Source organism: Takifugu rubripes, chromosome 16 (assembly GCF_901000725.2).
Source record: "Takifugu rubripes chromosome 16, fTakRub1.2, whole genome shotgun sequence".
In the NCBI taxonomy this organism is placed as follows: domain Eukaryota; kingdom Metazoa; phylum Chordata; class Actinopteri; order Tetraodontiformes; family Tetraodontidae; genus Takifugu; species Takifugu rubripes.
Genome location: NC_042300.1, coordinates 7,545,982 through 7,561,372, shown reverse-complemented (window position 1 = coordinate 7,561,372; position 15,391 = coordinate 7,545,982). Strand labels below are relative to the sequence as shown.

At 47.7% G+C, this 15,391-nt stretch overlaps 1 protein-coding gene across 1 annotated transcript in view; it reads right to left on the bottom strand.

Annotated features, from left to right (window-relative positions):
• The window catches only part of nbas (NBAS subunit of NRZ tethering complex), a 91,860-nt gene that overhangs the window by 58,665 nt on the left and 17,804 nt on the right, over positions 1-15,391 (bottom strand). Inside the window, exons 19-27 of the mRNA XM_029849397.1 lie at positions 11,613-11,691; positions 10,377-10,481; positions 10,078-10,214; positions 8,784-8,870; positions 7,917-8,070; positions 4,853-5,038; positions 3,220-3,393; positions 2,771-2,904; positions 892-954 (exon numbers count right to left, since the gene is read on the bottom strand). Coding sequence (XP_029705257.1) covers positions 892-954; positions 2,771-2,904; positions 3,220-3,393; positions 4,853-5,038; positions 7,917-8,070; positions 8,784-8,870; positions 10,078-10,214; positions 10,377-10,481; positions 11,613-11,691 — 1,119 coding nt within the window. The remainder of the gene's footprint in view (positions 1-891; positions 955-2,770; positions 2,905-3,219; positions 3,394-4,852; positions 5,039-7,916; positions 8,071-8,783; positions 8,871-10,077; positions 10,215-10,376; positions 10,482-11,612; positions 11,692-15,391) is intronic.

The following is a 15,391-nucleotide window of genomic DNA, read 5'->3' as shown; positions in this document are numbered from 1 at the left end:
GCGTACGTGTGTGGGTGTGTAGGATTTACCCTCCAGTCTGAATAGCTCCTACAGATGTTCGGTCTCTAGTGCCGTTCATTATAATAACTAACGGGGGCCGTTGTGACCGTATGCACACGCAAATGCGACAGCCATGGGTGCGTCTGCTTAAGTGTGAATGTGTGCATGTGGGCACCACGTGCACACATTAATGTGCCAGCGAGTGGCGGTGACAGCAGCTGCACACAGCTAATATCTGCAGGCACTCGAAGGGCAGACAGTTTGCATTAACTGCGGCATTCATCTGGGTGAGGGCGCGGGAACATGTGGTGAGGAGGTTAACATAAAGACTGACAATGAGCCGCGGCACAGGCGTCCCCGCCGCCTCTTCCTCCTCAGCGGCAGCATCATCGTCTGCATTCACTTTCTCTTCAGCCTCCCCATGTTTCCTCTTTCTTCCTTCCTCCTCATCACTTCTCTTTGTTTGGAGGTTTAGCCTGAGGGGAGGGGGTGAGTCGGTGTGTGTGTATGTGTGTGTGTGTGTGTGTTTGAGAGAGAGTGCATGTTAGAGAGTTGGAGAGAGGGAAGAGGAGGTGTAACATGGAAAATGCCCGAGGATCTTTGAATATCCTGGGACAGACAGCAGTCCTTTGATATCAATGCTGCATGCATGTTTTTGTGTGTGCGTGCGTGCCTGCGTGTGCGCGCATGTGTCGACTACAAATACGTCTCCTTCCTTCTTCGTGCGTTACGTCAGACTCCTAATGGGGTGGGAGAGTAATGAGCGCCGATACAAAGTGAGCATTTCCCTCGTAACGCAGTGCTAATCACTGAAGTGACGAGGGGCGCTCTTCGTCTCTGACAGATCAGCTCCCGTTTAAGTGAGCGAAGCCGACGTGTCGCTGCACGTACCTGAGGTGCTTCTCCAGCTTGTCCACCCGGTCATGCAGGGAAGCGGTGGCATCTGTGTCGGGTCTGTAAACGGTCAAACACAGCAAGAAAGTGAAGCCCCGGAGGGGGTGAATAAAAAAGAGCAAGAGTGTGCACACATGTGTTCGTGTGTGTGTGTGTGTGTGTGTGTGTGTTTTGGGGGGTCACTGCTGTGAGACTGTAACAATTCCCCACTAAAAATAAAACCCCATGATGCCTCGCCTTGAGGCGAATTGTTCTGGGTCACGCTGGCCTCTCCCCCACTGGAGTACTGACCCTGGTGAACAACCTTGTGAGTGACTATTTGTTCTAAACCGGCTGTTTCTATAAACTCACAAACTCTTGAACAAACACTTTCTCTGCACGTTCCTCCTCCTGCAGCTCAACACCAGTTTTCTCTCTCGCCCATAATCCCCGTCCATTTCTGTCTCTTCCGCTAACCGAATGCAAACTCCCTTCTGTTGAGCAGATTCAGACCTAATTAAGCTGTCACACAGGAGAAAAAAACAGAAATTGGCCTGACACTATATACCCCCCATTTTGACCGTAATATCCTACATTGGGATAGAGCAATCAGTCCCAGGAGAGGTGTGAAATTAGGGCCACTGAATACACAGTCGTCTGCTCACCAAAATATTACACTGAAAGAGGATAGTGACTGGAAAATGCATCTCCGGGGTGTTTTAGTGCCAAATATTTTGATCAGCCATGTATTTTGGCGAATGGTGAAAGGATTCTGACAGATTTAAGAATACAGATAAAAGGGAGTATTTCATGTCCAGTGCATCATAGCTAGGGTCGATGGAATGTGCAAAGACTAGTTTTGCTTCTACTAGGCTGAATAGGAACTATTTTTAACACAGTTTAAGTGTGTTGACCACGGAAAGACACAAAGTCCAGGTGTTCATAATTATATAATACAGAAAAGAAGATGATAAAAGACCATAATAATCAGATCAGCCTGCAGCATATGTGGTATGAGATTCCAGATTGTGTCCGTGGCCTGGTGTATGGATCACAGATCCAGCCACTGGGGTGCCTGGAGCAGCAATTTGCTGTCTGTTAGCTACAGAAAATCTTTAGCACTGCCTCTATGCCTCAATCAAGGGGCCAAAGGGTGCGTTTGCAGGTCCTGCTGGGGTAGCAAAAGCAACCAGAGGCAGTCCAAGATGGGTTAAAACAGTTCTCTTAACATCACTCAGCTATATTATATAAATGGACAAATATTGGGCTCAAAGCTGACCAAAACAATAAAATGTGGGAACTTTGAGGTAGTCCCAAAATAACACGCACAAGAAAATAAATGATTCGTTCTTAGGGTGAATTCTAATTACTACAGAGAATCTACAGGTCCACTATAACAGCAATTCTACTCTTTTGTGCTCCTCCCTCGTGCTCTCAGATCACTGCTTGCTCTTCAAACACACTGCAAACCCACACGGCCTCGGGGGAGCTCTAAAGGACGCCTTCCCACCCCTCCCCTTTTCCCACTCCCTGTAGGAAAGAAGAAAAATGTGTTCGCCAACAGGTGAGAGAAACAGCAGGGGCAGGAAGCAGTAGGAGGTGGAGAGCGCCGTGTTGATGCACAGATGGAACCTAAGATTTAAGTGTGAAAGAGAGTAATAGCGAGTGAGATGATGAGGAGGAGAGGGGGGAGGAAGGTGGCAAAGGGAAGGAGGCCGAAGCAGAGGTGGTGGCAAGGGTTTATTGATAGGAGCAGGGTGGAGGGCTGGAAAGAAGGAAAAGCAGCCGCACATTTATGTGCGAGAATTCAGCAATCTTTGATTCTCACGCTTCAATAATGCAATAAAATGCATCCACCCCGGCCACTCGGTCTGTGTGTTTGTGCACGTGATCTCACCCGTAGCCCCGCTGCGGCAGACATTCCAGGATGTCGTAACAGAGGCTGAGCTGGTCGTCTCTCTCACAGCTGTAGATGCACTCCAGAGCGACCCCCATCAGCTGGTCCGGGTCCCCGATGATCTTCTGCTGGCACTGGCACAGAGGCGAAGATGAATGTCTGATTGTTCGCAAGCGTGTGCATCAAAGAGCCGCCAGGACATTTGTGCGGCGGTGCATCATTTTTCTTCTCCTGTAGTTTGTTTGTGTGTGTGTATGTGTGTGCTGTCTGTGTCTTTGAGCAGCAACGACGACCTGTCCTTGACTATGCCCATACGGGGTCATAAATATAACATCTACGGCTCAGGGATGCAGCGGCGGCCTTGACGCGGCGCAAACAGCCAGACCGATGACTCCTGTGCGGGGGCTGGTCGCCCGAGTGTGACCTTGTCCCCCGGTTTAGATGCTTACGTCAGGCTTGGAGTGCTGGAAGATGAGGAGCGGGCGCGTGAGGTCGTGCCGGGCCAGGCTGACCAGATACTCTCCGAGCAGAGATTTAGCTGCGCCTTCTCTCTGACCCTCACACCTGTGCAGGAATGGAACCATCCACTGGAAGGCGTCCTTCACATAGCGCTCGGTCCTGGACTGATGAGAGAAAGGTCTTCATTACTGAAGTTACTCTTCCAGAGCTTGCAAAACTCTTGTTTTAAATTACATCACATCATTCATTGCTTTAAAATGACTTGTACCTTTGCTTCTAATTACACTTTTAAATTAGCTTCCTGCACACTCAGGCTGTGGAAAGCTAATTACTAACTTTGGAGTTATTCAGCCAGTGAAAGAAGCAGACGTGCATTCCCAAGGAAAGGATGACAAACGCCACCACACGCATCACAAAGGAATTTATTCAGTCATTTCTATCACTGATTGGATCTCAGTCTTGTCAATACTGTTTAGGGAAACCGTCAAATTTCAGTCCCGACACCATCAGCTTGCGGGATCATAAAGACTTCCTTAAAAACACCCACAAACATAGAATTGTTGTTATTTTAAAGCAGCTGTTCTGCATATATTAAACCCAGTGCTAATGTTTGTTAGCTTAGAAAGTTTCCTGTTAGCTCTTTATAAGCTCAGATACACAGGATCACGTTGTTGCTCTTACACAATCAGGCCTTTTTTGTTTTGTTTTCTACGTCACGGTGAAGCACTTTAATAACCTCAATCTGCATGAAATTGTGCGAGGCAATTAAACCTTAACTCGAACTGTAATAGCTACGGTATGTGGGCTGCGCGGCAATTTGTGCCGATACTTGTCAAAACCGTTCGGGGCTTCACAAGCCGACGTGACTCAGAATACAGACTGGAGAGAGCCCATACAGGGAGGAGAGACGCAAGAAAATAGCAATATTCGGATGCTAAATGGAAACTCACACACACCCACACACTAACATTTTACTTTGCTGGGTCTCTGATAAAAGAAGACATCAGATCCTTGCAAAGGAGGGAGACTCAATCCAGCAAGTTTTGGTAAACATTCACACCCGCGCTCAAAGGGAGCACCAGTCAAACAGCATGTGTTAGTACAGTCAACAACATTTGCTGGCTGCCTGCCTGCGTGGCAGCGGTCCTCGCGCCAGGGCTGCCAGTTATTAGCTCAAATTTAGAGGACAGCTTTTTTTTTTTGTACTCCTCTGAGGGGACTTGTAGCTGTACTGCTTGCTATCGACGCGCTTTCACGGGTCTCCTGTTGCCACTGGACGGGAGGAATTTAGATTTGCAGTGTGAGGTTGCATTTTCACGCTCTGAAGGTGGCGGGTTTTAATGTGTCGTTGCCTTCAATGGGTAATGAAACCAAATTGTGAGGATGGGGGCGTCTGATAGTGTAAATAAATGAAAGCCACATGCAGGGGAGTCCCAACAGAACAAACTGACATATTCACACGGCATAGGTTGTTTTAACTGATCACACCAATATGGTGTTGGATAGATGCTATAAAAACAGGAGAACAACAGCTTGACTACAATCAAAGAGGAGTTTTTCATTTTCAACTTCAAAATGTCATATTTTGCTGATTGAAAGATGGCGGGTTAATGGGCCACTCACATTTTTCATGAGCAGGTGCAGTTTGTCGATGTCACTTAGCTGCTGCAAATCTTTCAGCGTCAGGCTCAGTTCGCACGATGTCTCGTACACCAGGGTTTCCATGGTGACCAGGTCGTCGCCCAGCTGCTGTAGCCCCGGGATCTTCCGCTCCTTTGCCAGGCGCACCAGGGAGAGGGCGCAGTCCACCTGAAGGCCACAAACACATGGCAGCAAAAAACTAAGCAAGCAAAAGCTGGCAGAATAAAAATGTTGATTTCTGATGCTTTGGAGTGACATTCTATTGGAACTATTTTTGGCATGGGAGTCCTTTTGTACCGAAACGCTCCACAAATTGAACAAAGCCCTCTTGAACTGCCTTTTGCTGGCTGTGTACTGGGCAAACTGTAAGGTGACGCAGCTGCTGTGGTTGCAGGAGGGAAACATCAATGATTCACATTTCTGCTTTGTTACAATCCAGTTAACAAAGTCAAAGCAGCTTGTTCAGCTCAGTCCAATGAGCTGTTTCCACCAGAGCGCCGTCATTGAAAACTGTTGATGAGGTCGGTGAACTGGGATGTGAACAAACGGCAACAACACCCACCAATGAAAAAAAAACTGAATGAGACCAGTCGGTCATTACTAATGCCCAATCATTATGCCTCAGACAGTAAAGATCTGGGCTTCCTGCTTCTCTGATCTATAAAATTCCATCCAGAAGAGCAACCGATCGATGCCCGACCACCTATATGCTGGCAGCAAACCCTGCAGATCAATGCTCGGCCACATGCGGACACTAACCGATCAATAGCAGATGCTGCCAGGCCCTGTCGTGATGATTGGTGTCTGTCCACCTTTAAGAAAAGACATCTGTGGCACACACACACGCATCCTGAGATCACTGCAGCATGTCTCGCTGTACAAACACACGCTTTCGTTAAAAATAAAATGCACGGACACAGAAGAGAAACAGATGTAAATCCGGATCAGCAGGAGTCAAGAGCCCGAGCAATTAGATACAAGGAGGGAGTGAAGTGTATTGATTTAAATGGAGGTAAAGACCCTCCCCGGACACTCACTTGACTCAGCTCTCGAAGGCCACATTCCCCGGCTAACCACCCACAATTCAGACATTAAAAAAAAAATCTCTTTTCTTAATTACGACCTTGTTTCCACCCCTTGTTCTCATATAAACACGACCAAGATCAGCCTTCGTTCTTTCTTTCTTAGGGTTTTTACTGGGCTTTTGCTATTTGGCTCAGCAACAGTCCAAATGAGTCACAGTCCAATCTTTCTCTTCGAAAGCTTTTGTAAGGGCTTTAAATTCTAAAATAAAAGAGTTCAATGGTGAAAAAAGAGAATTGGAAATGTTCCAGAGTGCCAGAGGTTAGCAATTGTTGTAACAGTCAGTTTCACTGATGCCAACGCCAATTCCTCTAACACGTGTCCCGGACTTCTCGTCACACTTCCTCCCAGCGGTGTGAATGCAAATAAATTGTTCCCAACAGAAAGACATCTCAGGGAATTTCCCAAGTGGCCAGTTATTATAACTGTGTTTCTATAATTGTGTCGCGCAGAAGCAGCCACTGACACCAATATGCAGTCCAGGTAAACACCTCCGTATCGGGCCGAGATCTGAAATTGTTATCGGCATCTTCGTGGCCCTAATGTCTTCAGCGTTGTCGTTAATTTCTTTTTGTATTACACCTTTTTATTCAGACAGTTTTGTTTCATACGATACTTCCTTCCAATATCCATCATAGTTCCCCTTTTACCCTGCTATTACTTGTGATTTTCTCTGCCTCCAGCAGCTTTTTCTGAGAGATTACTTCTCTTTTTGCCTCAACATCTGTTGGCCTTATCATTTTCTAGCGTGTGAGCAACCAAATCAAACTCGGAATGTTCCACCGGCCTGGCATTTAGCTCCTACCGCCTTTCCACCACCGTTCTCTAGCTTTTTTCAAATCAGTCTCCCTCTGTGAGTCATCTTGTCAGGCTTCCAATTGAGCATCCTGCAGCTCCGTGCCTGGTTTATAATGCTTGGGCCTCCTGTGATGTGCCTCCTTTTAATCAAACCCCATTTTCCTCCATTAAAACGCTCTCCCAAGCATAAACACAGCCAGGCGAGGGAAGGAAAGAGGGCGCAAATGAGGGAAAACAATGAGATGAAAAAGTAAAGAGGGCAAGACGGAGAAGAAAATTACAGGAGAGTCTCTCAAGTGGTTCTTACTCGCTGCACCGCTCTGAGTGGGTCTGAGGGGGAGAAGGGAAAAAATCTGGGTGATTTGTGGAAAAACACAAGAGCAAGAAAAGGAGATGAGGTCAAATTAAACTGGACGGGATGTGCCAAAGAAAATTCTGAAACTATGATGGTATTTTCTTCAGCTCCGATTCCGGCCGCTTGAGTGGATAATGAAAGGCCCCGGTTCCCAGCCGTCTTTAAAGAAATAACCAAATGACCCCAAATGTCTTCTCCTCCATCCTCCTTCCACCCAGCGAACAGGATCAAAAGAAGAAATGAAGGGGGGAGACATGCCTGAAGCCACATTAGCTTGTTGCAAAGACGAGAGAGATGGTGACAACCTTGATCCACCACGGTGGAGCAGCTGTAAATGGCGCGGGCCCCCCCCCGTCAGTTACATCCCATTACTCCCCCAAACAAGCCCGATCAAGCTCTATTTTTCTCGTCCAGCGGCAGAACGCAGATGACAGCAGCTTTGGGTACTCTTCATTAGGGGACCATATGGCAGATATGATAATGTCCATCACAGATAGAATCAAAGTGACCCTCGCTGATGGAGGTTGGCAACATTCCTCCTGCAATCTGAGAGCCCGCCGATTCGTTTGTCTTCAATCATCTCCAAGTGTGCAATGGCAATTAACTCTGCAGTGGGCAGATGTGGGTTTAATCCATGTTGCTGCTGTTCCCATCAAGCACAACGACCCTGGAAGGAGCCCGAAAGTACCCTCGACTGTATACTGACAATCTGGGCGCATTAAATTCCCATCTGTGGAGCTTCACAACGCAGGGGTGGGGGTGGGGGTTGGTCTAGATGATCTTAATTTGACTCTGGTCTGCAGTAAATACCTGTCTGGAGTACTGCTCGATATCCTTCGCCCTGCTCTGGTACCAGTCCGTCAGGAGATCGATGGACGGGGTGGACGTGCGGAACCTCAGCAAGTCGGGCGACTCCTCGTACAGGAAGGCGTCATCATCCAACAGATTCTGACCCAGCACGGCTCTGAGGGAGCCGGGGGGGCGGGAGGTGGTACCACAGAGATACACAACAGACAACACAACATTAAGGTGGATCCATCAGACGAGAAGCCATCTCTCGCCAATGTATGAATAATATAAGCTTAAGCAGTGAGGTGTGTTTAGAAGCAAGCCTGCGCGTACGCCGCTGCAGAACTTAACACATATTTAATTTATAAAAGAGAAAAATAAATAAATAACGACACGCTCCTGATTATTATAAATGGACTCCGCGTTTAAAGGCAATTGCTCAGGAAGAAAAGGAAAAGCTGACAAAAGTCAGGTTGATTTAAGTCTCAGAGCTGCGGTGAAACTGCAAATTTTAGAAAACTCACACTTTACACTCTCAGGAGGAGATTATTGTGCAGGATTAGAATAAATAAGTACAAGAACGGGCCGGAAAATGCTAGATAGAGCTGGCAGTGACAGTGCAAGGTGATACAATGTTTTCACAGCGTTACATTGCGCGTGCCACTACAACAACATGCGTACGCCGGCTGGCAAATGAAATCTGGAAATGAAAGTGGACACCCAACAGAGGCGAGGAACCAGCATGAACTGGCATCACTACAAGAGCCGGTAATAGTTACGGATGTGTTTAACGTCCGACAATTGTTGTGCTGCAGCGAGCATCTGGCCTTCCTGAAGCACCGGCGTTAACAATAATAAATGATGATGCTCCCCTCTTCTTTTTTTCACCTGCACTCGTCGGTCTCGCACCAGTCCGTCTCCCTGTGCTTCTGCTCGTCCCAGGATATCAGCACCAACTCGCCTCTGTCATCCAGACTAAGGGTGGAGAAACATTTAAAAAGGAAGAGCAGAAAGGCACAAAATTAGAGAAGGAGGGCCGTGTTTACTGCGAGCAGATAAATCTGCGCAGACATTTACGCAGCTGGAGCGGAGCGCAGAGGGGATCAGGAAATAAAGCAAAGGGAGGAATAAACAGCTGCAAAGTGTCTGGGTCACGCCGGGGCTGTAAATACCGACGACTTTTATTCTCTAATTCCCTGGTTCTGCGCTTCACTTCTGTCTCCTTGAACGAGACAGGTCTGAGGAAGATAAATGGAGAACGCCAGAGAAAGAAGACCAAAGTGAAGGATGACTCCGGAACCTGACGAGACCCGGGCAGACAAATGCACAATCGCAGTGGCGCTTACATGCATGAATACAAACTGTGTCTGAGATTAATGGATTTCATCTTATCTGTGTTTGTGGACAAGGGGGAAAAATTAACGCTGAGGCTGTAAAACTCAGAGAGAGCCCAGGCAACAAATCATCTGCGGCGTCAGTGCAGATACTGTAAAGGCGAAGCGCACGCGTGCTGCAGCCGTTTCTGCACACGCACCTCTGGCAAGGTCCACAGAGCATTCCCAGAGACTGCTCTCATTGTATTTCAGGTCTCCTCATTAAAGGTGGTTTATGGAATTGTGGGTAAATGCTGCCTCGAGAGCTCAGGTATTGACAGGCGGAGTGAGTGATTCCGCACTCCACTAATCTACTTCCCATCAGTCTCTAGGAAGACAGAGATGCAAGACAGTGTGGGAGTGCATGCTTTGGCCGAGCTAAAACTCCCTCCGCATTGTTGGAAGCATCATAAAACGACCGGTCTGCCTTCTCCCGGGCTTATAAAGGTCCTCTATTCAGGCCGGATTTAACAGGGCAGTTTCCTACTGTGCTGAAGCAGGACATGAAGCTGGCGGGCTCCGAACAGATGGCTCGAGCCAACCTGGTCTGCCGCAGTGGTGGAACGTTCGAATACTCACAGGTTGGGAGGGGGGGGGACCCACAGAGGGAGAGCTGTGATGGATGCTCCCTATGGTGCCAAAGCAGCCTGACCTCCGGGCAAACTTGCATGTGCCCAACAAACAACCTGATCTGCTACATACCGTATTCCGCCTGAGTTTCTCAGCAGGCGATTGGTTGATTAATCAACAACCAGCTCAGAGAATGTGGCGGCTTCAAGGACACAAAAGGTCAACCGGTCTGGACTCACCAGGCTTCAGGCAGCAGGATGGTGTACTCGTGCGGAGACGTGGTTTCTGGAAAGTTGTTGAGGACTGCAAGTCGGTGCTGGAGGAGTTCTGCTCCATGGTATGTGAACAAAATGTCCAGCGCCTGCACGTTGCTCTCCTGGAAGAAGATCCGCCAATCAAAGCCTGAACAGCGGAGCTGCTTGAAGGGTCTTAGCGATAAAAGGAGGGTGCCTGTCCATCATTGCGCAATCAAGTTTCTACGCTCGGGAGGCTAGCAAATGAATGTGACAGTCAAACAAATAAGGTGTATTGGCGGTACCCTGGCGTAGTTGGTGGCCGACACGATGATGTTTTGGCTACGGAACTTCTTGAAGAACTCGGCGTCGTATTTCTGCTCCGCTGCGTGAGGGCCACCGAGGATCTCCTGCAAGAAAGGCCGAGCAAGTAAATTCACGGGAGCGAGTCAGTCAACACGGGTGATACCGACTCCCAAACACACTTTCGGGGAGGTGGGCACGTAATGTACAAACACATTTGTCAGGAGGAAACATTCGCTGGCCTGGCCTTTGGGTTTGAGAGATCTATGTTTCTGTGCTTATAAAACCTCTGTAGCATCCTCTGTGCGTGTGTGTGTGTGTGTGTGTGTGTGTGTGTGTGTGTGTGCGTGTGTGTGTGGTGTGTGATGTATAGCCTTTCAATGGGCCGTATGCAGACAGAAACAGCCCAAGTCGGGGTGATAAAAACCCTAATATGATATTCATAGACAGCCAGAGAAAATGGATCGGGGCAAAATAAATCTGACGAGCGCCGCAGTTACCATGACAATGTCCGAATCAAGATTCTGTCTGAGTTGAGTATCTCGCAATAGCGAAATCTCATCTCCCCTCTGCAGCACGGAAGCAAGTACTGCTGCCTGTCTGCAATTTATTGAAGATGGGGAGGGGGGGTTGCGTATGAAGATTAGTCATCTTAAATCTTGAATTCCGGAGCGTTTGGAAGTCTGAAGTGACACCGTTTTTGCGGCAGGCATTTGTCTGGCTATAAAAACCATATTTTCAGCTGTCATTCAGCCACTCTCATTAAATATCCTCCACACTGTCACTGTTTCTGATGGCAGTCATGAGAGTTCTGATAAAACAGGAGAAAAGTCGTGTTGCTATGAGAGAAGAGAAGGTAATGAAGTAAATAAGGAAGTTTCAACAGTCGTCTTTCAATGGAAAAAGTGAATTTTCAAAGAAATATTGCTGATGCTGTATAAAACAATAGAAAAGAGAAAACTACTACAGGCACAATTATATCTATAATTATGGGAAATGACTTAAGGATATTTTAGATCTATAGAGGGTGGTCCAAAGGTGGATGCAGAATTTTAAAATCTTGGTCTAATTAAAAAAATATTTACACAAATGAAAGCTGTTATTCAAATCTCTGTCCGTCAGACGTTTTGCTAATTAGCCGATTATGCAACTGGAAATGGACCCAGGTGGGTTAGCTACAGTCTTGACGTGACTGAATCAGAAACTCGCTGGCGGTTGATCTTCCTGATGACTCTTACCTCGTATGTGGCCAGGCGGTCCAGGTATGACAGCAGCTTGAGCCGACTCCGACACAGCTCCTTCTGCTCCAGCGTCAGCCTGGTCACAAAGACGGGGAAAACGCAGATAAGGAGCAAGAAAGGTTGAAATTAAAAAAGATCTAAAGAGCGATTCCTTCTGCACGCTCAATGTAAACGTCCATGTGATGCCTGTTTTTAATTCACCGTAAATTCACCCTACGAGGTCGACCCCCGGGGGCCCGTATAACAAACCGTGGCACTGGCGACTGCATTTCCCTGTAGCTGCCCTGTAGTTGTAATCATTTTCTAAGGGCAACAAATCAAGTCTGTGCGGCTGCAAAAGCCTTTCAGTTGTTATGTATGAGATGCTAGCTGTCAGGCAGGTGACTAACTGCCCGCGGAGATTCATATCCATTTCCAGTGTCATTTAATCATGACCATAAACAACCTGCATGACCCTCGAACACCAGGGCTACAACTCAATCGAAACATTTTCCGCCGTGCCGCGGCCCGGCAACGTCATCGAGCCGATACCCAACTCCCGGAAAACCGGGGATCAACCGCAGTGCGACCACAGGGGAGCTGACCTCTCCATCGCTGTCTTAATCCCTAATCCCTCATTACAGAGTGCACTATCAGGCCTTATCGGGGTTCCTCTACACAGGCTAAGAGAGATTAACAGTGGCTCAACGCACTCTCCGCCGCATCAAAAGAGCTGCAGCTTAGCGCCCGCGCCAGTGGTAATTATTGGTTTGCTCTGCCTCTTCAGAGAAAATAAGGAGACGTGGACATCGGGCGGGCTGGAGCGCCGCCTCATTCCACTGTTCTTCACGTGCACATTGTTTGAGCACGGTTTCAGGAGACAAAAATGACTCATCAATTTAGTGGAGGAAGGTCGAAACCGGGCCCGATTAGTAACCAGGACGATGCGTCCAGCTGATTTTGATGTTCCCCCTTCACCTCCGGCAGCATAATCAGGTTCTGCCTTTTTTGTCTTTTAATGAAAAGCCGCCGCGCTGTTTATAAATTATGGATTGATTCAATGGATTACCATGAACTTTAGAATTGACTTGCACGCTTGCCTGAGGACACTTTCTAATTACTTCAGTAATCTCTTCGCTTTCAATCTAGGGCCTCCATCAAATCAAAATGTCATGTTTTGGGGGCCTAAACAGCTGTAGAAGAGGACACAGTCGTTCTATTCCTCTACGTGCTTTAGCGTTAATTCGCTGACGTAATAAAGCAAAGCTACGGTGCTGAACTGTTTTAATCACATCAGTTTATGCCGTAGCGTGCTTTCCTCGAGTAAAACAAAACGAAAGGAACGATTTAGCTGTGATATTTGTGAATTGTCTGACTAAACTGGTGAAAAATAAAGGGAGGAAAATATTTTCCCCTACTGCAACCGGCCACAAGGGGCAGCCAAGACGCTTCCGTTGCCTTGTTTACGGCACGTCGCTGTTGGTCACGCCGTCAATGTTGGTATTCAGGCTTTGTTTGTGGTGAATGTCAGATATTTCAGAAAAGCAATTAAAAAATGATCATTACGACTGATATCCTTATGCAAGCAATTTATCCTACTGACACTTATGGGTACAAGGAATAAGCTGCCCACGAGTTGTGTCACAAACTTGTGTCATATCGTCTCGTCTTTCGCCTCTTTTTCCTTTGTCCGCACGATGGCTGGTGGGAACGTGTGCTGGGGAATCAAAGCGGTCTTCATGATGTGACAGAAAGACACTATTTTTTTTTTTTTGGTTTTAGCGGCCTGTGAGTGTTTTACTGCTGCCAGGTCATCACCACGTGCCCCTGCCTCTCCAGCTCTGCTTGCACGTCTTGGCTGCGACTGCAGCTCAGACAGCGAGCGAGCGAGCGAGCCGCGACGCTAAAAGAGAGAGCGCGGTCACACAGAAACAGAGCGGCTGATAAAAGCGATTATCACACAGCGTGAGGGCCAAGACGTGGACTGCATAAACATGCTCGTGTCTTCACACGTGCACACACGCGCACTGCACCGGCGTAAATGAGAAAATAAGACTTCAGATTGAGGTCTGAGTGTGATCAGATAAGAACAGCTGTTGGCGAGCCGCACTTATATTCACACTTTGTCCTCCATTTGTCTCCCCACACACACACACGTGCGCACAAGCACACAGGGACGCACACAAAGCTGCGGTATTGTCCATCTTGTTATACGCAGGGTGTCAGGGCTGCAGCTATAATAGCCATTCGCTGATACTGAGCTGCATTTTATTATGCATATGCAGACTGATGGGGGAGGGGGGGGGGGGTGAAAATACAACAGCCTGATGAAAACAAGCTGGAAAAACAAGATGGACCCTGAACAGCTGCAGTGCAGCACAGAAAGACCTTAATGAGTCCCTGTTACTGTACATGTTATCACATGGGGAGGGCCAGAACGTAACGCCCAGGTTGTGGTCCTTATCCAGGGGAACTGGAGAAAACTGGAGAAAATATAGCGCCCGCGTGACGTACGCGGAGGGGCTCTGATCGATACTCAGCCATTTCTGTAATGGCAGAGTAGTTAAAAAGAAATTAAGAAAATTATTATCCATCTCACAGGCCTCAAGGCGACGTGGTTGGATCCATTAGTCAGAGGCTCCGCTGCTCCCCATCACACACACATATATCAATATCTGAATACATGTGGGGACACAGGTTCCGTGAGAAGCAGGGGAACGGAATAATGCATCCCATAATACATCTGCCCTGCCGCAATGAAAGTTCAGCAGGAATAAACAACGGCTAAATGCTACAACTAGCTCATTATTACACCTCCTGCCCTCCGTGCTAACTGGTTGTGGGGCGAGAAAAACAACAAACAGGGCGCAAACAAGTGGCCCCAGCTTTAATTTCACAGTTCGGGCAGGCGTCCGTGAGCGTGGCTCCTGACGTGCTCGTGAGCAGCCCGAAGATTGTTTCCTGATGAATGGGTGGGTGTATTTGCACGAGTGGGTGGGTTTGTGGATGTGTGCGCATGAGAGGTGATTAGTGATCACTAAAGGGTCTTTCATTAGTCTTTCCCCGGGTCCTCCACAACAAAAGCATATATTACCTCCAGCAGATTACCCACTAATCTCCATCAACGCTCCCTCATCTTATTAATATCCCAGCTTTTAGAATTCCTCTCTCTGATGTCCGACCTCATCAGACCACAGCAGCGTTACTGTGCCCCCCCCCCACCCAATAAGCCCACAGATTCTCGACCTGCTTCTTTTTTCCTGTGGATTGAACAAATCAAGCGCTCAGGTAAAGTGCAGCTGCGCGCCATTATAGCTGACATCGGGAATAACAATGACTCCATTAAGCCTCCGTTAACAGTAAGCAGCCACCTGCGGCCCAAGTCTGGGTCAGGACATTAACCGCCCACCTTACAGTGATGGCTGTGGTGGCTTGGAAAAAAAATCTGACACTAAACCAGCCAAAAGGGCCAAAATAACTCAGGCCTGAGAGGTTCGGGGTGAAGTCGGGCTTCAAAACTGTCGAACATACTTTTTGTTCCGTGCAGAAATTGGCAATTTACGAACCACTTCCTTGAATGACTGCACCAAAATTTAAGCTCGTCTTTTCAATGCATCAGCAGCTCGCCGTAGCGCTCATTGTACAGTGTATCTGCACATCAAGCCGGGGTCCTTCATGATCTCAACTGCTCAAAAGCCGCTGTGATTCTGCTCCAGTATTTTTTTAAAAACGCTGAAGGAAAAAAAAAAATCTCCGCTGCACTTCTGATTGCTTTGACTTTTATCTTCATCTGGTGT